Here is a 22,402-nt window from a genome sequence, read left to right on the forward strand (position 1 = left end):
TTATATTGAAACAGGGTGGACCAAACCAGTGCAGAATTTATCATTTTTGACCTTTTCTTGATCTTTACTCTGTCTGTGGCAGATATTTACAGAGTGTCACGGAGAGAAGCATGACTGATGGAGGGAGAGGAATAAGTGTTGTAGAGAGAAAAGAATTTTTTTGTACAAAACTTTGCTCTTGTTGAGATGGCTAGCTTCTTCCACAACAAATGCGCTTTTAAGGAGCAGTTTGCAGAGCTGCAAATGGGCCACTAACATAATTTACAGTGACATAATCATTGTGTTTACCGTCACCCCGGGCTAAATGAGTTTACAGTGATGCATGTTAAAAAAAAAGACATGTGAACTGCCACTAATGGTGGTATTCTTTCCTGATTGTCTCACTTAGGCTTAGATTTTAGATTGCCAGGAGAAGCACAGATGTGTGCAGTGATCAGAAGTAGAGCAAGCCACCACAGGGGGAGAGGGAGGAAATCGCACGTGACTGGTAGACTGCAGAGTATGTCTGCAAAGTCATCTGAGGTCGGTCAGTCTGTGTGATGAGATAAATGACGCAGAGTTAGGGCCCAGGCTGAGTACAACACAGTGATGCACAGGCCAAGGGTTTGCGCTTTGCATAGCAGAACAGATAACAACTGAACCTTGGCTCTGTTTACAGACAGGAAAGCCACACAGAGAGTTTAAAGTGAGAAAGAAAAACTGGATTTATATCACTGCATTAACCCTTGTATGGTGTTCGGGTCTGTGAGACCCGTTTTCAGTTTTTTTCTAAAGAAAAATTAAACAATTAATTATTTTTTCAACCTGAAATTCATTGGCTTTGGCTTATTTTCTGTGAAGAACATAAATCCGAACTAATTTTCAATGACCTCATACTGTACCTTCCCCCACGCATTTACATTACATACAAGGTGTTCGGGTCCACTGGACCCAGGTCTAATAAAAGTGTTGAAAGTGTAGGTCCTGTGTTCCCACACTCTGTCTTCCTCCTTTCTGGTGCTGCTGATAGTGTTTTCTTCCCCTCCCATTCCCGCACAAAGTTGCAACATTGTTGAAAATTCAACTATCAACACCGTCTGCTCTTACATTCCCACACATTTTACCCTCTTTCTTGAGGGATCCAAATTTTATGTTCTCATACCCTGTCCCACCTGCAAATTAGGGGCATAATACTATAAATAAGACTTTGCCAGTGTGGTTCTTTATCACAACTGATCAAGATGGAAAAAGATTATCTGCTGCGAGGGCCATCCAATTGATTTTGGAAGAGAGAGGGGCTTCTGATGATGATGTTGACAAAGAGGTTTCAGAATATTTCACATTTCTGAAAATTCAGAGTCTGACAGTGACTTTGAAGAAGAGGATGAGGTTGAGCACCATTTAGTAACAAAACGAAGCCGAGTACCCCATCTGCAGCCAGCTCCAGGACCAGAACAAGCCCACCAGACAGCAAGTGAAGAAATATGGATGTCAATAACTGGTGAAATTGAATGGTCTTCTTGCCCAAGAAATGAGCCACCCTGCAGAGCTGTTACTGTGATAAGCCAGGGCCAACACTGCTGACAGTTACTCATGTGCAGGACATCAAGTCTTCATTTGAGCTTTTCATCCCAGATTCCATCCAGAAAATTATTCTGGATTGCAGTAATCTAGAAGGAAGGTGTGTTTTTGGAGAGAGGTGGAAGGAGATGGACCAAATTGATCTAAGAACCCCAAAGGCCTACTTTGGGGTTCTTATCCTTGCAGGAGTTTTCAGGTCCAAAGGGGAATCCACAGAATCCCTGTGGGATGCAGAAACCGGCAAGAACCTTTCAGTGCATCAATGTCTCTGGAAAACTTCCACAAAATTTCCAGGATTATCCGTTTTGATAACCGAGACGACAGACCAGCTCGACGGCAGAGAGACAAGCTAGCTGCCATCAGGACAGTGTGGGATAAGTGTGTGCACCACCTCCCCTGTTTTACATCCCTGGGCCTGATGTCACCATTGATGAGAAGCTGATCCCATTTAGTTGTGAAACATGTTGCTTCACGTGTAAATGTGTTGTGTCTTTCCACTCACTCCACTTTATTATAACTGATTTATGTTTTTTATAACATTTTATAAAAAAAAAAAAAAAACGAGAAGCACATTAATTCATAAATCGATCTAACAAAGGTAAAGGGAAAAAAATTAACTATGTTTGCTGTTTATATGGCTTGTAATTGGGATGAAGTAAACATCTGTTTAGTAATTTAACATAAAATTGTTTGATAGTGTTAATTTGGAAAGCCAAAACTCTAGCGGGTCCACCAGACCCATGAACACTGACTGAGTAACAAAAATATGAACACCACACAAGGGTTAAGCTACACAATTAGGCTACAGTACTGGCAGAGCTTCCACCTGGAGTCTGTAAGTGATAGAAATGACTTCTTGTGTTTCTGCTGCTCTAGTGAGGTGGGGACACTGGTTCATAACAAAACCCAACTCTTTCCACAGCTCACTAGCATCGGAGTTCTCACCTGCCTGGTCCTGGAGCTGTGTTGAAACAAAGGAGAAAGGTATCTTTGAACAGAAAATGTCCTCATCCTCGTCCAAAGCGAGATGTTCCGACCTCCCTCAGAGGATTTGCTGAGTAACTCCTTATTAGCCTTGAGTGAATCAGATATCACAGCTTCGCAGTTGATAGCTATGGTGATCTAGGATGACTTGGCTAGTATGGTGACTAGCGCTTGTGCTACTTGGCTTGGTGACTGTGTGCAACTAAGACAGTTAGCTTGGTCTGCTAGCTGTTATGCTAGGTGAGTGGTGGAAGCTCACAGTCTCCAACCTGCTTAAGCTAGCACTCACATTAGCAGTCAGAAGACTCAAGGTTTCTAAGAAGCAAGAAGAGGAATGTGAATGATGGGTGATGCTGCGTCACACCCTTTTATAGGGAGGAAGGTGGCCCCTCCTTGAAGCAGGCATCATGCTGGCAGCCAGTGATGGCTGGAGTAATAATATAGAGGCTTCTGTGGACAAAGAGAGTGTGAGAGAGTGTTCCCCAAACCGACACACCGAAGGGAATGTTTAAAAGAAAGCATCATTATCTGCTTTGTTTCATTTTGCACAAACATACACACACAAACACACTCTCAGTGGCGGTCCTAGCCTGTTTGGCGCCCCGGGCGAACACTCCCTCTGCTGGATAACACCTCCCACCCACTCCATGACATACCGACTAGTCACAGAAGCACGTTCAGTGAGAGACTGAGATTACCCATGATGCACCACTGACCTATCTTCCATTGGTTTTAATTTTGCACTCCAGTATGAACACCCATCCCTTTCGACAGGTTGTGTGAGACTTTAAATTATCAAACTGTAAATTATAAATTTTAAATTGTTATTGATCCCTTTACCTCTAGTCCTAAACTGTATATTTATTTTCTTACTCTTCTTGTATTTATTGTTTGTTTACTTGCACTGCTGTAACTGGAGCCTCGTCATCTCGTCTCTCTATATACTGGACTGTATGTAGCGGAGATGACAATAAAGTTTACTTTGACTTCAGCACAGCAGCAAGCAGGCGCACCGAGGGCTCTCGCGCTCACTTTTCGCATACAGAATTTCGAAAAAACATCGATGCAAATTATAACTCTGTGTCATAATGTCTGGTGTTTTCGTGTTTGTTGGTTTTTTATTTTGTTTTATTTTGCGAGTTGGTTATTAGATGCTGCTCCAGCCAGTCAGTGAATCCCCCGCCGCCCCGCCCTCTCCTCCCTGTGCTGCAAGCAGCAGGCGCACTTCGCAAACGGAGGGCGCCCTTACTCCCAGCAAATGTGTGATAGAAAGCCGATCGGTGCCTATGCCATTCACAAAATGCGCTGGCTGACGTCGGGGCAGCATGAGTACGAGCAAAAAAAAAATTTTTGCCGATGCCCGTGATGCCGCCCCCCACCACAATGCCGCCCGGGGCAACCGCCCGTGTCACCCGTATCAAAAACCGCTACTGAACACACTTATTAAATGAGAAATGAGAAATGAAAGATGGCCTTTCCATCCCCACAGGATAAAACAGTAACCTTTAATCTGGACCACAACCCTGTCTGTTTCTACTGGCGACCAGACTCTACATGTCCTCTGGTATCAGCTTAGTCGGGAATGTTCTCCCAAAACAACTCAACCAATCACTTATTACTGGTCTGACTGCTCTTCCTGAAGTTACTGAGCTTTCTCTAAATCAAGTGAATTTAGTCTTTAAGTAGATAGTGGTTACCAACAAGGCCCCATGCACACTAATATTTTTACAGTTTACCTCACCTTTAAAAACCTCTTGACTTCACTCAGACAATGTAGCTGCATTTTCAAGGACAGTGGGTTCTCAGCAGAGGCTGAAGCCTCCACAGGCTAAATCGAACACATTGTAATTACAGCATGCCCTTCATATTGCACTTTTTTTTTTTTAAATGGCCTTGCTGCTGACATTATTTCATGGTTGCACTTCCTTCACAGAGAGAATGCCCTTCACAGAGAAACATGCTTTGGTTTTTCCCAGTGTAATGATTTCTATGCTCAAGATATCTCTTAAGTAACTGTAATTAGGATTAATATTAACGGTAATGACTACAAGCATTACTGCTGTAAGGTAAATTGCAATGTTTTTCATATAAGGATATAATTCTTTTTTAAATGTCTGTTGCAGATCTGAAAATTAGGTAAAAACTCCAAATGAACAACACATAGCACATTAGACTGTGGCATTATTTTATCAAAATTGAGCTAGAATGCAAAAACAGTGCATGAAAAATAAATTACACCCTCACTGATCCCAAAAGAAATACATTTTCTTGATGAATTGATTCTCAGCAAGTGTAAGTACCTTTGTGAAAGTAGAAGTTTTGCAGTTTGCTCATTTGGAGCAACCAGGTGTGTGTTAAGACAATGCCAAGGTGGTAAGTCATTTGCAATGATCTTAAAGCAATTGCTGCTGCCCATCAAGCTGCCCATCAAGGGTTATAATTGCATGTCCAAACAATATGAAGTCTAATCTATGAGAGTTTATTCACAAGTAGAAAACATTTAGAGAGTTGCCAATTTTCCCAGGACTGTCATTTTCGGTTAATTCATCCTAAGGCCAGAATCTGCAATGCTCTGAAAAAAATTATATGTCTCAGACACTACAGGCCTCAGCTAGTACTTTAACGCGTTAAATGTTAAAGTTCAAGACTGAACAAATACAGCTTGTCTCGAAGGGTTGCCAGTATAAATAAAATTTAAATAAAACTCTTCTCTTTAAATTTAAAAAAACATGAAAGCATGATTTATGTTTGCAAGGCTGCATCTAAACAAATGAAAACAATGTGCTTAGACGAGACCAAAGTGGAGCTACATGGCATGTTTGCCAAAAAGCAAACACAGCTCACCCGAAACCCTGGCTGATTGTGACCCACACCCGTTTTCACACCTTGGCTCATGTGATTAGGTAGAGGATCATCAGGGGGTCCTTTTGTCCATCTTTGGGGGGATACTCCCACGCCGACTCTCCACCATTTGACCCTAGAACTGAAGAAGCTTCTCGGATGAGAGGTGAAATGTCTTCAAACAACCTAAAGAAGTCCAGACCCTTTTCTTTCCAAGCTCCTTAGACAGCATATCAGGACAAACACCCCATACCAACTCTCAGCATGGTGGTGGAGGAGTGATGATTTGTGCTTGTTTTACACGGGACATTGGCACTTTGCAGTCAATGAATCAAACTCGTCTGTATACCAAAGTATTCTAGAGTCAAACGTGAAGCCATCTGATCAAATCTGGGTCATCCAACAAGACAATGATCCCAAGCACAGCAGCGATTCAACAACAGAATGGCTGAAAAAGAAAAGAATCAAGTTTGTGCCCGAGTCCAAGTGCAGACCTCCACCTGATTGAAATGCTCTCTTTTTAATGACTGTAGTTATTACCTTAAAGGAATTGTTTATTTATTTATTTTTAGTTTAATGAATTAAGATTGCTTTCTTACTAAGACTTAACCAAGAAGGTCAAGAGCATTCTCACAACTTTTGTGATTAACTTAGCACAAAGACGTGAAGCAAGGGGCAACTTCAACCCTATAATTTTGCTCAGGGACTAGTACTTTAGAGCTCACTAAGCCACAAAGATCTTAGTTACTGTATAGTGCTTGTAGACATATTTTTGAACTTGGATACAGCCAAGCCAGCTTTTGCCCCTTCCTGCTTTTGCTAAATTAGTTAAATTGCATCCAGGCCTCCTGACTTCAGTTTCCTGCTAAATAAACAGCCATTAAAGTGGCATCAATCTTCTTATTTGGTCTCATCAAGACAGCAGATCAAAAAAATTTAAAGTATTATTTAATGCCGCAATAACTTTAAGTTCAATTTTTTTTAAAAAAACACAGTAAATTACAAAAGGTGCAGTTTTCATTTCACTCTAATAAATGTGAAAAAACATACTTGTATGCGTTGAATTGCTTTTAAGGCAGCTTGATTTAGAAACTGTGGCAAGTAATGTTACAGCTGAAGAGGATTTTCAAGTGTCTTGAGAGCTGAAGAACGTGTTCTCTCAAAGTCATTTTTTCATTTTTATTTTTGGCACAATGGCCAAATGTGCTAATTATCTTTTTCTACCATCAGAGGAGGTTAGGCAAAGACCAGAAGAGGGATGATGGCTTAGATAACATCATTCTCACTCTAAAGATCTTGATAGGGGGCTTTTTTAGGGGAAATTGTGGCTACTTTCCCTTTTTTTGTAAAAAATGGTGACCACTTCATGCCTCACTTGTCATAGTCAGAGAGTGAGGAATAAAAAGTGTGAAATTCATTGCACAAAACCCCACCGATCACAGTTAAAGCCACACTAATTAGTAAATCATGCCCCATTACCATGTAATTACCCACAATATTGTGGTTACTCCTTTATTACTTCACTACATGCTGCTGTTTTAAACTCAGCTCATCACCACTGCCTGTACTTAAGCACACACACACACACACACACACATAAACAATGCGCACACAAACTTATATCAGCAGGTTAATTAGAATGATTGATATCATCATAGGTATGACAGAAGGTTTATTTGCATGGGAAATGAGGGAAATGTAGCCTTTATTAAAAGTCTACATCCTTGCCACAGGAGGCCTCCTAATTGCTGTCTGAGACATACTGCAATTTCCACACAATTTACTTCTGGCAGGCATAGTGTATAGGGCACTCTTTGCTGCATGCCCACAATGCCAAGCAGCCTGCTCTATTTCATGTCACTGTAGCATAAAACTGTATAATGTACAGTGTCATTGAATCTTGTTTAGTGCCTGACAGTAAAACAATAAGCACTACAGTACCTCGTGTGTTCTTAATTATATACAGATGTGAACAGAAGTTTGCATACACTCATGTGTCACAGTAATTTGGGGCTTTTAATGATTTCTTTGAACTGTTGTTTTTCCAGGGTGGAATGACTTAATGACTTCAAAAGAAAACAAGAATTGGGCGCACAAGTGTGTGTGTGTGTGTGTGTGTGTGTGTGTGTGTGTGTGTGCGTGTGCGCGCGTGTGTGTGTGTGTGCATGTTTTGTGTGTAAAATAAAGACTTGGTATTATGTAGCTGTCCTCTCTGACTCAAAGGAATACTCTGTCTCCAAGGTGACACTTTTACATTGTAGTCATGGACACAACCATCTATCATTCTATGCATGGCATGCTGAGAAATCAACAAACCAAAGAGGTGTTGCATGTTAGTATGGAACAAGCCAAACTATGTCCAAACGCAGCATGGCACAAAGACAATGATGGCAACTCTTATACGAAAAAAGTTAAAAACCTAGTGTCCGGTGAAAAAAAAGTTGCTGACTGACTAAATATCCCTGCGCTTAAATGGCTTGACATCTGCTGTGGAAGTTGTGTTATTGTTTTTTATTTTATCAATGGGAACCACGGGCCCCTTGTAGAAATGTATTCTATGGTTCTGGTTCTAGAAGGCCACATGGTGCATGGTGTGAGGTGAATGATAAGCATGTCCCCTTGGCTTGATGATATGATATTCCCAGCTGGGTCGCCACAGTTTTGCTTCGTCCTTCTTACAGCTCTGACTGCGAGTTATTGAGCTTGGGCCCTCCAGCTGTTTAGAGTGCTATATTTCAAGTAATTGAGTCATGGGATACGAGAGCTGCAGAGTAAGAGAGAGTGAACGAGTGTGTGTGTAGTAGATGTTTTGACTGACATGTCAAAGGTAATTGAGTCATAGGTAAGAGGGAGTGAAGCTGCCAGCTGTCAGTCTCTTACAGGCTGAAAGCAGCACTCACCATCACCTAAAGAGACAAGGTGTAGGTGTGTACGTGCGTGTGTGCGTGCATTTGTGTATGTGTGTGCACTCATCCACTATGCATTCTGCTGCATAGATACAATAAGCACCTCTAGCAGGTAGGGTCAATGCCAATGACATGGCTACTACACTAGTTAGATTCTGGTGTAGTAGATTTCCCTTTTTATTATTCAGTCTGAATAATGAATGGAGTTTGAACATGGTCATAATCTTAAAGTCAATCTGTTCAAGCTGGGGAAAAAAACAGTTTCTCATTTGTAAGTCTGGACGATTCAGTTCAAAGAGCACTTTCCTTTGTAAATCCTTATTTATAAATGAGCACAGCATTTTACTAAGGAAAAAATGAAATAAAAAAAAAATACTAAACACAAATGTTTTTAATTTTTATATGTTGCTCATTGTTATGACATAAATAACACTACAGCAACAAACCAACTAATCAATCCATAAATTCAAAGAAACTGCTGACTTGCAGAACAGGTCATGGGCAGTTACACAGCATGTGGACACTACTTCACAACCATTTTCTCCTCAACAGCCTCCACAGTGCGACTTTAAAGTTTCAGCAAATACTTGTGTCAGCACCTCTTACTCCAGCAATAATTAATACACTGTAATCGACAATGAGCTTTCATGTGCTGGCTGTATTTTTGGTGTATTCTTTTATGAGAAGATTTGCATAGCTTATGAAGCCGCTGCTGACTCGAACAACACGGAATCAAATCAGCGAACCCCAAGGAGAGAGGTGAACAGCCAACAGCTGTGCTGGTCTGCACATAATCTGTCTCCTCCAAGGTCACACTGAGTATCACCAACGAATCAATACCAATGGGCAACTCAGAATGGAAATATTAACATATACTATTAAAATTAGAAACCCCTTTGCAGCACAACTTCCACTGTGTTTGTATTTTCTAATTAGTTTTATAGATCGCCATGAAATTTGAAAGTCACAAGCACGTACGACATGCAACATCACCCAGGTCCAAGTCAAATTCTCAGTTATTTTAACTTTTGTTGTTTTGTTGGCTTTAACTAAAAAAAAAGCAGCTTAAGGCAGCAAGGTTGAGCTGTTCTTTCTTTGAGGGATTTTTTTTCAAGGACAGTCCCTTCAGCAGCCACAGCAGTGTTATGTTTCTCACACCTACAAGTGACCCATTTTTCGAAGCTTTGAGATGTGTCAGTTTTGACTCCACCAACACATAAAAACTGTTCTTTATAGTCTGCTGTTGAGATCACAGCAGTAGGCTCTCATACATTTTCAAGTTATAAGAGACTCATTCTTGGGAACTGAATAGATTAAAACCATCTGTAACTTTGAGATCATGTTTTAAAAGAATGTAACTTGTTAGTGGATAGCCTATATCACTGTCTAAAATATGCATAGAAATTATAATTTCCTGCAATAGTTTTGTGTCATTAATGAAAAGCAAGTCACAATACTCTGCCATTTTGTGCATATGAGGTTATTTTATATCAATCTAACAAGTCAGTCAATAGTAATCGTTTTTCTTTCTTCTTCTTTTCTTTCTGTCTGCTCCCTTTAGTGGTCATCACAGTGGATCATCTGCCTCCATCTCATCTATCCCTAACTGCTAACAATGAAAACCTTAGCATCTCTGTCTCCTTTCTTCAAATTATATATCATAGCAGGCCTCACTACCATCTTGTAAACCTTCCCTCTGACTCTTGCTGTTATTCTTCTGACACAAATCACCCCAAGCAATGGTCTCGGTCAGCTCTACCCTGCCTAGATTCTCTTCTTCACTGCTCTTGTGCACTGTATGTTGCTTTGGATGGTTGAACCCAGGCATCTGAACTTGTTCACCCTCACTAGTCCCTGCAACATCACTATTACGCGATCTCCTCTTATTCACACACAAGTATTCTGACTTGATTCTACTGACTTTCATTAATCTTCTCTTCAAAAGATACCTCCACTTCTCCAAGTAATCTTCCAGACGTTTCCTACTCTCATTACTGATCACAGTGTCATCAGCAAACATCATAGTCCACAGAGACTCCTGCCTGTCCTCATCTGTCGACCTGTAAATACCATGGCAAACAAGAACAGGCTCTGATGTCCCATCCCCCACCCTGAACTCAACTCTAACTCCTACCACATACCTTACAACTATTTCACTATTCTAATACATGACTTTATTCTCTGTCACTTCTGACTTCGTTTTTATTACTATTAGTAGTAGTAGTAATCATAATAATAATAATAAAAACAAAAATTAAAAATGTAAATAAAGTAAACAAGTAACAACGCTGCATCGGTCATTGAATGTGCTCGCAAAGCATCCTTATTTTTTAATCAGTTTGCTTTTAGGCCCTGGAATGCTGTATATTCTATCTAATAGCAACACCTGGTGGGTGAAAATTAAATAGCACACGCAGAGGCGTGAGCTCGGCCAATACATCGTATTTAATATTCTGCACGTCCTTACTACGGCGGCGTGCCATACATTACACGCTTTAAGTATCACCTGATCGATGCTTAAATTAGCACTTGAAATACTTTAGTGCTTTGTCACGCTGAAACGCAGTTTATATTGATGTGCGAGGACTGCAGCTTTACAGGAACCCATTTTCTTATTCTAAGCTCTACACGGAACTGAAAAAGGTTACACCAGTAATGCTAACCAGCTGTGCAGCTAGTGTCACCGGTGTTGTCGCTGACAGCCTGTCATTCACCTTGCTGCTGTAACTATAATCTTGTTAGTAGATACAGAGTTGAATGACAGTGGCTGTGTTGCCTGTGCGTTAGTGTTTTACTAAAATTTCGTGGAGCTGAGACGCTGAAAATGAGAGAAGGGTAAGTAGATGGCTCCGTAGCTAACATTGACGAGTTAGCTAGGTGGCTAACTTAAAAAGCTACATATAAGACTGCTAACAGCACTAGCAAGGTAAGGACAGCTTAGTAGTTAGCATTTCAGTTACTCATCTAACTCGGCTGCAGCGAGTGGTCATTTAATGGGGTTAAACTCGTTTGTATAGCCAGCAAATTCAAAGCATGGTGTGTCAGTCGTGACTGATTTGACAGCTTCTTTTGACAGGCCAAAAAAATACTGAGTGATGACTGGCTGCTCTTAACGATCGACGATCAGTTAAATTAGATACCAACTGCCAAAGCCCTGCTAACACCAGTCGTATGAGCTTTTCACCAGGCTGACAGCAGCTGTCAACGCTTTTCCTTGTGGGTGGGGTCGAGACATTTTTTTCCCTTCGTAAGATTTCCATCTTCATCTTTTCAGCATACATTACCTTAATTTCCCGTACTAACCTCAGCAGTGCACACATCTTACCGCCACCTGATAAGCCAGTATATTCACCAGGGTTTGGTTCCCATCACCTTTCGGTTGGCTGAGCACACCTGATTCCTCCTATAGGTTGCTGATATAGCAGGAGGCGGAAAACAGACCCACTGCAGTCAAACACATTATCCAGTGATGTTTTACTATTACTGTTATTATAAAAATGATACAGTCCTGGTTTAAGTATATGAATGTTTTTAGACAGAATACATAGGGGTCCTTCCATGTCAACTAACCAAATGGCACAAGCTTTGACTTATGATAGTGAAATAAAATTGTGATAAAATGTATTTTCATCATGTTTTGTGCTTCATTATTTCTAAAGCTAAAGACTGTAGTTAATACATATTTTAGCCTTGTGCATGAGACACACAATGTTGATTAAAATATCGGAATATATGGTTGCTGTTGTCACGTGTCCTTTTTTATTTGTAACCCTTTTAATGCTTAATTTAATTGATTGTCTGATTTCAAAAAAATGTTTTGTACAGAATAGGTTTTTGAACAACGCCTCATGAATGCCTACAATAATTTAATGAACACTAACTGGTGTTTAATTCTTTTATTAGGTGGGATAACATAGTCTTCATTACTTCCCAGTATTGGTACATGAGCAGTATGTTCAGTTGTGCATCAGTATTTTTTTTATGAAGTAGGCTGATAACTGTTATGGATATTGTGCATGATTATATACTGATACAAGAACTTCTGTATTTGATGCAAGAACTTCTGTATTTGATGCAATTACCTGCCAAATCATCTTTGGTTCCCTGTGTTTTTTGGTTGTTTCATTAATGTTTTTGTTTGGTTTTTATTGGTTTGTTGCAGAGTGTGTGGCCTGTGATTCAGCTCTTGTGTAGCCATGGAGAAGCCGTGGAGGTTGTGGGGGGCAATGGAGCGTTGCACCCTCACTCTGGTGTCCTGGTCCTGGGGTGCCTGTCGTGTCTCCCTTTTGGCCCTTATCCTCACCTTCCATCTATATGGAGGATTTTTTCTCCTCGCTCTCATCTTAGCATCTGTGGCAGGCATCCTCTACAAATTTCAGGATGTTCTCCTCTATTTTCCTGACCAGCCTTCCTCCTCTCGCCTTTATGTTCCCATGCCAACAGGAATCCCACATGAGAATGTGTATATTCGTACTAAGGACGGTGTCAAGCTCAACCTCATCCTGCTTCGTTACACAGGAGGGGACACATCTCCTGGAGTCACTGCTGCAAATCAAAGCTGCCCCACTTCTTCTGCTCCCCCTACGATCCTTTATTTCCATGGTAATGCAGGTAATATTGGTCACAGGGTGCCAAACGCCCTGTTAATGTTGGTCAATCTGAAAGCTAACGTGGTGCTGGTGGACTACCGTGGTTATGGAAAAAGTGAGGGTGAGCCCAGCGAGGATGGGCTCTACCTTGATGCCGAGGCCACGTTGGACTATGTCATGACCCGCCCTGATCTAGACAAAACAAAGGTGGTACTCTTTGGTCGCTCACTAGGAGGTGCCGTGGCTGTTCGATTGGCATCAGTCAACCCTCATAGAGTAGCAGCCATTATTGTTGAAAACACCTTCCTCAGCATCCCCCATATGGCAGCAACGCTCTTCTCCTTCTTGCCCATGCGCCTGCTCCCCTTGTGGTGCTATAGGAATAAGTTCCTGTCCTATAGACAGGTGGCGCTGTGCCGCATGCCTTCGCTGTTTGTGTCTGGTCTGTCTGATCAGCTCATCCCACCAGTTATGATGAAACAACTGTACGAGCTGTCTCCTGCACGGACTAAGCGCCTGGCTATCTTTCCAGAGGGCACGCACAACGACACGTGGCAGTGTCAGGGCTATTTTGCTGCTTTGGAGCAGTTCATTAAAGACCTGCTGAAGAGCCATGCCCACGAGGAGAGCGCTCAGCCTTCAGCTAGCGTCACCATTATCTAAAAAAGAAAAAAAAAAAGTCAGGGACTGACTGTTCATGGGCTTGAGTGGACTGATTGGGAAAGCTTCACTGATTCTTGGGAAGAATGTACATTTTTTTAATCCTTTTGTGTGGGGTTTTATTTTATTTCACTCTTTTTACCTTTCTGTAAATTTAACATGTCAAAATATTTTCACTGTTTCAAGGTTCTAAGAGAGGGTAAGAATGTCCTCCTGAGTTTGTTTGCAGATATGTATGCATGTATTTTTGACGTTTTTTAACGAATGAAGCCAGATCATACATGTCACAACACAGAAGACTTTGCTCTAGTAAGTCTGCTCGAATGAATTAAAGTCAGTGAAACAGTTTCTCTTGTTACTGCGTCCATATAGGGGCCTATGGTGTTTCAGTGAAAACTGATTGTTACTGCAGTTAAAATTTCAGTTCATCTGATAAACTGAGCTAGGCCTGATAATGCAGTCTAGGCCTTCAGTGTAAATATATTTAATTTTCTAAATTGCACTTTTCTTTTTAAACTTACCCAAGTGTTTAATTATATGAGCTAACATCTTCTGAGCAATACTTTGAGCAGTGTACTTTTTTCCTCTCCCTCTTTAAGCGTTAATCTGATGTATGTGCAACAGATTGGCATAGAAGGATATTGTTGTGATTACTGTCTATACACATACACCCTTTGAACTTTACTTTTAAAAGTAGCAGAAAGCTTCCTGTTGAATAATTATATTCAGCCACAAGTGTTTGCTGAGATGAAGGGGTCAGGAAGATGAAATGACATGTTTGATACTTCTGCCTGTCAAAAATAACTTATGGACCTCTTATTTCCTGTCTAGCTGCTTCTGTTTCATTGTGATTAAGATAATCTACAAGCTGTTCTCCCTGGTTAAAATGCAATGCGCACACAAGAAAAGGTCTTTGTTTTTTAATTGGGCTTTAGGGGTTATTATGCAACATTGGCTTCTATAGTTTATGGTAAGAACCTTTTACAGCAAGTTACATTAGTGTGTTATATATCTGTGCACCGAAGGAGTCATTGGTTGGTGTAATGGTCTTGCCCCTGCTGACCGCTGGAACACAATAGGGAAAAATTACATAGTTCTCATTTTGTGCAAAAAAGTATTCAGAAGATTTGCAGATATTATAATGAGTCCTCAGTAGTCTAAGCAAGAGAAATTTAGTGTGTAATTTCCCAAAGTTAATAATGCAAATCAACAAGAAACTGCAGTCCAGCAAATTCTAATAGGGGGATTTTGAGGGCGGGAATTAACTTTTGAAGATTAATGAAATTCTAAGAATTATTTTTTAACAAAGACTGAGGAATGTGAACTTGCCCTATACCTCTCACCCTTTAGTCACACCATGTGAGATTTCTGGGAGGCATTACAGACATGACGAATGATTACCAAGAAAGATGGTACCTAAAAATTTACTGTACAGCATATGGCCATTTGAATACTGAATTGAAATCACTTTAGGGAGCAAAAAAACCCCAAAACACAGAAACTGTTTTTTAAAGAAGAGGTGTATTTATGAATGAGGTGTAAGCTTTTTTCTTAGCTTTTATCATCAGCATTGTAATTGTTAATTGGAAGATTCTGTCACCCCATGCTTATTTGCAAAACGGCTTTACTCACTTGGAGGGCTTTTAATGAGCTAATTAACCTTTCCTGCATGTCTTCCATGGGATGGAGCGGAGCTCGACAATTAAAACGCTATTATCAGCTCTTGCTTTCTAAATGCAGCACGCGGCAGTGCAGTGGTATCAAAGCCATTTGAACAAACTCAACAGATCTCCTTAGCCATATTTAATACTGTTTGAGACGTATGCTAAACAAAATCTGACAATGCCAGAAGACCAAATTTGTGCATCACTGTAACTTGACAAATGATCGAAATCCTACTATGAATGTAAATGGTGGTCTTAAGTGAACATGCTTTATAGAAATCGTATATTGCTGGTCTTTTCTTCCTTTTTCTTTGACTTATTTTACTGGCGGCACTGAACATTTTGGGACATTTTTGTATTATGTCAAATCCATATGCTGAGTTAATGCACATTGTGCATACAACCATGTGAATATACACTCTTTTGGCTCCACTAGCTTTGTTTTACACTTCTGCTGTGACTTAGAATTGCACCATCCCATCATTCGAGAGAAGATTGCGGAACTTGTTGTCATTCACTTGATTTACCATTTTGTAGCCTGGCAGGAAGCAAATTTAATAATAAATGGGATATTGAGTCTTCATCCTAGCCAATTGTGCTTTTACAGTCTAACACCCTGTGGATGAAAACAAATAAAATTGAATGTCTTTTAAGTTTTTATAGAAAATCATTGGCCGATCGGATGCGACAGTGCACTCTGGGACTTTTTTTTTTTTTTTTCTTTATGTGAATCTATTCGGAAGAAATGCTGGCGAAAATGTTGCCATAACTCAGAATTGGTACGTTGCATTTTAAAGCTGGCATGTAATAACATCGAGTCTTGGCAAATTTGTGTGGAAATGAACATGCACAGTCTTGACATACTTTGTGTATATCTGCCACAACCGCTCCGCTTCTGTATACTCTGAAGAAAAACTGATGATTTATTACTACAGATAAACATCTGAATGAGTCATCTTTTGACTTCTGAGTACAGGGCGGTCAGTTTGAGCAATTTTTTCCATTTTCCAGTTGTTTCTTTACGATTTTTAAACAATGTCGACAACTTCTTTTGTAAGCACACATTTTCACTTTCTATTTTCTGTACTGTAACATGCAATAAATTGATACATTAAAATCTTTTTTGTGGTTTGAGTTGGAGTTTGTGTGTGTCTGCGTGTGTGTGTGCTTTGTTATTCAGGGTGCTAAAACAAGAAACTTCACACTTCTGAGAATAACAGTTTTGTATGTTTTGCCATCTTGTGTTGCTGTTCACAGATGAATTTATTCACTTCCTTATTTTAGTGTGCATCTAATTCTGAAATAACGGTGGCATTATACGGTATTATTTTCACTTCTCAGTCTTAAATCACTTTACCTGTTTCGCACCTTGGCTGTTTTCCATTTTGCTGCCAGGTTCCACTCTTGTGCCCACTCGAGTGTCAATTTTTATTGTGTGGAAGAAGACGTGTGTTTTGTGATGTGAAAACCGAGGAGTGAGAGAGAGATTTGTCAAGGCTTCTGGTCAGGCAGGAAGCTGAGTGTGGTTAGCTTAGCGGAACAATAGAGGGGAAGCTCTTTACCATTTTTTTTGTAAAGTATTTATCCTGCGTAGTCCCTCAGACTGCACTGGATCTGGCTTCTTAAGGACAAAAGTGAGAGTTAAGGAAATCAATCTTGCTTGCAGACGGGAGTTACGGTACTACTGGAGATTCTAGAGAACATTTGATAACAAAAGCAAACATCCGCCATTCCAAATACAGTAAGAAGAGAGGGAGAGGATAGTTCAGGCGTGAAACTGGTCATGTGGCAAGTGTGAGCTCGCTCTGGAGATTGTATGGGTCCTGCAATGGCAGTTTTGGCAGGTCTTAAGCCTGGCTCTGGACAAGGGGATAGTGAAAGAATGCTGTCCTGGCCAGTTTTCCTGTTGATGCTGGCCGCTCTCAGCTCATCTTTTCTTTCAGCTTTGTCTCTGTACCAGCTGGTAGCTCTCAGAGCTGAAATAGAGCAACTTCAATCAGATGTCTCTTGTGGGAGAGAAGAGGGACAACCCAGCGCAGACAGATTGCAGGTGAGAGAACACTAGTCCACCCCCCACATGGGAACGACAGCAAGCACCCCACCTGCACAAGATTACGAAGATGTGCAAAATATTGTATTTTAATTGCAGTTACTGTTTTTCTAAGAGCTATATCATGTCTGTGCAGGTGGAGATTCCAAACAACATCAAAGATGTTGCTCGTCAGCCCGAGTGTCCACCTGCCTTCATCCAAACACGACGAAGGAGAACGGTGTCTGGAGCAGAAGTGTTAAGTAAGACATAGAGGGTGCACTTGAGACCTACAGTTATTGTTCACGCATGAGATATTTGCAAAAATGTACGTTTTGTTTTTTCAACTCTGTTGCCTGATTAGAAAAAAGAAAAATAACACACACTTTTATTACTGGTACTATGCGTAGTGTATAATTTTCTGTACCATTGTTAACCCGTGTTTAATTGTGCATAGAGGTTTCTTTCTTTCTTTCTTTTTTGGTGGGCGGAGGGTGTTAAATCCCGCCACACTAAGTTCCCCAGACACACTGTTTACTTTAACATACCAATGACCACGTTTTCTTAACAATCCCAAAAAATCTCATGTGGTCAGATATTGCTGTTAGTTGATTAATGTGCATAGTATAAGGCCAAATTTATTGAGCTGTTGGGCACCGATGATGCACTTTTGCCCAAAAATGGGAGAGAAAAAAAATGATGGATAAGAACGAACAAGAGTAACGGTTAAGGAACAAGCTTTGTTGAGACAAAAAAGAAACAGCTTTTAAAAATAGTTTCCTCTTGTGTTTGCTCGCAGTTTCTCAGTCTTTCCTGCAGATGCTGGCAAACGACAGCAGAAAAAACTACGTGAAAGGTACAAGATGTTAGACCATAACTGTGACATTTCGTTTTGATTTGTCTGTTTATTTAACTTACCTCTTGTTTGTATTTACCTCTTGTTTCATATTGAGATCTTTTGGTCTTTGCAAACTAATCAGAGCCATTGTTACAAAGTCAGAATTTAGACTTAAGCTGTATGAGGTCTACAGTAACTAAGTGACTCACAAATATGGTGACTGTTACAAAAGATGTATCTTTATGTGCTGTGGGGCATTTTCCATAATGATGTTATGTTTTGGTTTAGAAATTTTAAGAGATACGTACACAGGCATCCCTTGGCAGCCTGGGTTAAAGAGAGGCACTGCCCTGGAGGCCGAAGGTGACCGCATTTTAGTCCGAGAGGAGGGCTTCTATTATGTGTACAGTCAGGTATGTCCTTTTTTGAAATTGTCATTCCATGATTTTGCCACAGGGGGGTGCTGCCAGTCCGTTTCCAAATCATCAGATATTATTTTCCCCCTTACAAACGGTGCAGAAAAAAGGGTGTGCTCAATCTAAACATGCAGCTGGTTGAGAGACCTTGAACAAAGGTCAGATAAAGAAGAGAATATATAAATTATGCGCGCATAATAAATTAGGCGGTGCTGTAGCACCAATGCCCCCACCACACCCCGTGGTTTTAACCTGGTGGTTCTGATGTGCACAGGTCTTCTACAGGGACAACACCTTTGCAATGGGTCACGTGGTGTTCCGGTGGAAGACAAACGTTGTTGGAAACGAGCCTCAGTATGTGTCCCTGTTCCGCTGCATCCAAAACATGAACCCTGTCCAATCGTTCAACACCTGCTACACAGGAGGTGAATCTGTGTTATTGTATTTGCCCAGATATGTTCTTCCTTTAAACAACAGTTCTTGTGGAGGTTAATCAACCCACTTCCTCTTTTGTCAAGCTGTCAAGCATTTGTTTGTGTGTTTGTGTATGCATGTTGGTGCTTCAGTTTAAGGAGTGCGTAGTAATGGAAAATACCAATTCAAGGTCTGATGCAGACATTTACATCCCTCAGGTATTGTGAAACTGGAGGCTGGCGACTACTTGGAGCTTCTGATCCCCCGGGCCACAGCAGACGTGTCCCTGAGTGGAGATTCCACCTTTCTGGGTGCTCTCAAACTGGCTTAAACTGTGCCACCTCACATCGGACCCAAGGGGAGACGTTAAAGCCATGAAGTGCCAGAGATGGGGGAATGGCAGCAACATACTACATTTCTTGGTGACCTTGACTGACTTGGTGTTGTGACAAAAACACAGGAAGCAGCCATTTCACCACTGGCTGAATGATGTACTGTGCAACTTCTAGCTTGTTAAGCCTGAGCAGACACAAGAGAGACAGAGGGTTAAGGGTTAAGGTCTGTCCTTTTTATTATGTTCATGCATTATATTCATTTGTGCCATACATATATACATTGTAAGAAACTGTTAGACTCAAGTAAGCTTTCTTCAGATAGTCGCACACGTGGCAAGGACCAAATATTAATCACATAATCTTTCATTTAGCAGCAGCCACATTACTGCATAACTCAGATGGTTCTTCTTATATGCTTTATTAGTCCAGATATAAAGACATAAGCCAGCATTACTCACTTGATATGAATATTCAGATCCAATAAAGTGACAATTCTTGCACAAGACATTCTGAGTGGAGGCTGATGTTCCATCAATAACCACAAGAAGGAAAGAGTTGTGTGTGTGTGTGTGTGTGTGTGTGTGTGTGTGTGTGTGTGTGTGTGTGTCAGAACAAAAGCAAAGAGAGAAATAAGGTTGATCAAGAGCAGCAATACCCTATTTTTAGCCTGAGGCAAAACTCTAGGCAGATGATGTCTTCATTTTCAAAGGAACTGATCAATGAATTTGCCATGCACGAATGCATGAAAGCCCAGGAGAAAATAGTGACACTTTTTCAGTGTATTCTTCAGTCTAGATTTTGTATAAGCTAGAGATGGAGTGAACGTTATACCCGAGAGTGTGTTCTTATATATTCTGGACAATATTAATACATTCGCAGCAAACAGTTTTAATTACAGTACATTATGTGAATTTTTTATGCCATAAATCATGCAGTATTATCAGTACTTTACATACTGTGTAGGATCAGAGGGATTGTTTAGTTTGAATCTTTACTGACTGTCAGTGGTTTTGTATTATAATTGTCATATCAAAGGTAAAAAATAAACAATTAGTCACAAAAAAGGTTTTCTCTTACATGAGTTTTTCGTGCGATATAACATATCAGGAAAACACAGATTTGTACATGGGAAAGGAAAATGTTAAGCAAAACGCCACACAACTTAAAATGACTTTGCCATGACATGATATGTTATAAAATTATAACACATAGCTCAAGTATTTCCCACAATTTCCTTGTATTCAAAACACAATTCATTAACAGGATAATCTGGCTTCTATCTGGCTGCCAGGAAACCCGTATGAAAACAGTGAGTCAAAAAAATGTTTTTGTTCCACAACTATTTAATGGTAAGCCCAGTTTAAGTAAACTATTTAAACTGTTGATTTTAGACAAGACACACACCACTGTTTACATCGGTTGCTGAGCGGAGCAGGCAAACAGTTCAGCTTCCTGGGTTTCAGGATGTATGGTTACCAGGGAACCCTGGGAAGCACCGCAGATGTATCCACTGCAGGACATTTTATTTTCTCATCTTCATACTTCTCTTTAATACTTTGCTATTTATTAAATACAGTTAATATTTTTAATGACTAAATTATTATTCATGTTTATTTTATGTGTTTTGCCAATACCATAAATGGTAAATGGACAGGTATTCATATAGTGCCTTTTACGACAAGCCTCATTCAGTCATACATACGTAAGCACCTTGTCCAGCATTACACAAATACTCACACAGATGCATTTGAATGTGATTGTGTGAATGCTAATGTGTTGACATGCAGACTAGAGTAGCCAGGGACTGAACAATCGACCCGACCCGCTCTACCTCCTCAGCCAGAGCTGCCTCAAATAAAGGGCCTGCATCAGGTAGAAGATTCCTGACATAATGGCAGTTAAAATGAAATATGAATCTTCAAACTGTAGAGGTTGATTTTTTTTAGTATTTTGGATTTCTCTTTATCTGCGATATTCTTTCTATGTAAACTGGCCATCTGTCAGTTGTGGCAAAGAGTAAGACAAAGCCCAGTGGGTGGTCACTTCTTCAACAGGCATTCTGCCCTCGGAGTCCGTTTGACAAGCACTGAAATCAAAAGTGGGGGAGGGAAGAAGTCTAAAATAGAAGTCTTGAGAAGCTGGATGTTAAATTCACTCAAAGATCCCAAATATGTATCAGTGCAAGAGTACATGGAAGAGAGACCTTGAAGTTGAAATGCACAAGGAGAGTGGGTCAGGTCAGAGAACCGGAGCCATTGAAGTCAGAGAAGCTCTTTGATGATGCGGTAAACAGAGCGGGCGGCTGGGCAAACATCAATTGAGAAAAAGAGGGGGGGGGGGGGGGGGAGTTAGAGAAGAGGGAAGAGTGGAGCAAAGACCTCTGCTATAAATGTGTCAAGCATGATGCTCCTCCCTCTGGGTCAAAAATGTCTTCGTGCGGTGCCATGGTGACGAATTGTGTCTTGGCGGAAACTGATGTCATTTTGGGCTCCGCTCTCAAAAGAGAAACCAGTGTCTGACCGGAGAATGAGGAAATGAGACCTGCTGTGCGCTCATGCTGGCACTGTGTGTAGTTCACACACCCGTGCACTCACGGTGCGTGTATACAGTGTTTAAAATATCAAAGACGCACAAAGCAGATATTTCGAAACGTCTGTAAAATCATATTTTAAAGAGCTTCTTAAAGAAATAAAGATGAAAAACAGCTCTACAAATGACCTTTTTACCTGTTCTGTTTTATTCAACAGCTACACAAGGCACATTATCTACTCTGACAGAGAAGTAAGATTACTTAAAGGAGCGCTGTTATACTAACAGTGGGTAAATTCCAAGAAATCTTCAGTTTCAATTCATTTATTTTCTCATTTCTCCAACTCTATCCCTTGTGGGTTTCACTATCTCTTTGTTCCCATCTGTACTTCCCTTGCTTTCCTTCTCTCTCTCTCCCTGTTTGGTACCTTTGGGACAGGTGAGACAGATGACAGGGAGTAAAGGTGATCCCTGAATCCTGATTATAAAACCGAGCATGCCTCGTTTCACTAACATGCTTGCACAGGCATCAGAGTTTGCAGACAGACATTCACTTTTGCAGAGCATTGACTCTCACTGTGTACATATGTAGATCTGTTGCCCTCCCACAAATACTAATGAAATGTGCACTGCTCAT

The 22,402-nt window shown here is 40.6% G+C and overlaps 2 protein-coding genes across 2 annotated transcripts; both read left to right on the top strand.

The window, feature by feature from the left end:
* Nucleotides 1–10,731: 10,731 nt before the first annotated feature.
* abhd13 (abhydrolase domain containing 13) lies at nt 10,732–16,326 on the top strand. Its single transcript, XM_040005671.1, has 2 exons — nt 10,732–11,126; nt 12,454–16,326. The coding sequence occupies exon 2, from the start codon at nt 12,488–12,490 to the stop codon at nt 13,541–13,543; it is 1,056 nt and encodes a 351-aa protein (XP_039861605.1). The 5' UTR covers nt 10,732–11,126; nt 12,454–12,487; the 3' UTR covers nt 13,544–16,326.
* Nucleotides 16,327–16,616: 290 nt separating this feature from the next.
* On the top strand, nt 16,617–19,743 carry tnfsf13b (TNF superfamily member 13b). The gene is made up of 6 exons (XM_040005672.1): nt 16,617–17,254; nt 17,391–17,496; nt 18,033–18,089; nt 18,360–18,484; nt 18,762–18,912; nt 19,120–19,743. The coding sequence occupies exons 1-6, from the start codon at nt 17,021–17,023 to the stop codon at nt 19,230–19,232; spliced, it is 786 nt and encodes a 261-aa protein (XP_039861606.1). The 5' UTR covers nt 16,617–17,020; the 3' UTR covers nt 19,233–19,743.
* Nucleotides 19,744–22,402: the final 2,659 nt, after the last annotated feature.

Source organism: Simochromis diagramma, unplaced genomic scaffold (assembly GCF_900408965.1).
Source record: "Simochromis diagramma unplaced genomic scaffold, fSimDia1.1 OVJJ01000501.1, whole genome shotgun sequence".
In the NCBI taxonomy this organism is placed as follows: domain Eukaryota; kingdom Metazoa; phylum Chordata; class Actinopteri; order Cichliformes; family Cichlidae; genus Simochromis; species Simochromis diagramma.

What these genes read in the sequence shown, in the direction of transcription:
- tnfsf13b (XM_040005672.1), top strand. Translation starts at nt 17,021, where the DNA reads ATGGGTCCTGCAATGGCAGTTTTGGCAGGTCTTAAGCCTGGCTCTGGA. An exon ending in GTCTGGAGCAGAAGTGTTAA is followed by an intron (nt 17,497 to 18,032) that starts GTAAGACATAGA and finishes GTTTGCTCGCAG; the next exon opens with TTTCTCAGTCTTTCCTGCAG. An exon ending in CAACACCTGCTACACAGGAG is followed by an intron (nt 18,913 to 19,119) that starts GTGAATCTGTGT and finishes TACATCCCTCAG; the next exon opens with GTATTGTGAAACTGGAGGCT.
- abhd13 (XM_040005671.1), top strand. Translation starts at nt 12,488, where the DNA reads ATGGAGAAGCCGTGGAGGTTGTGGGGGGCAATGGAGCGTTGCACCCTC.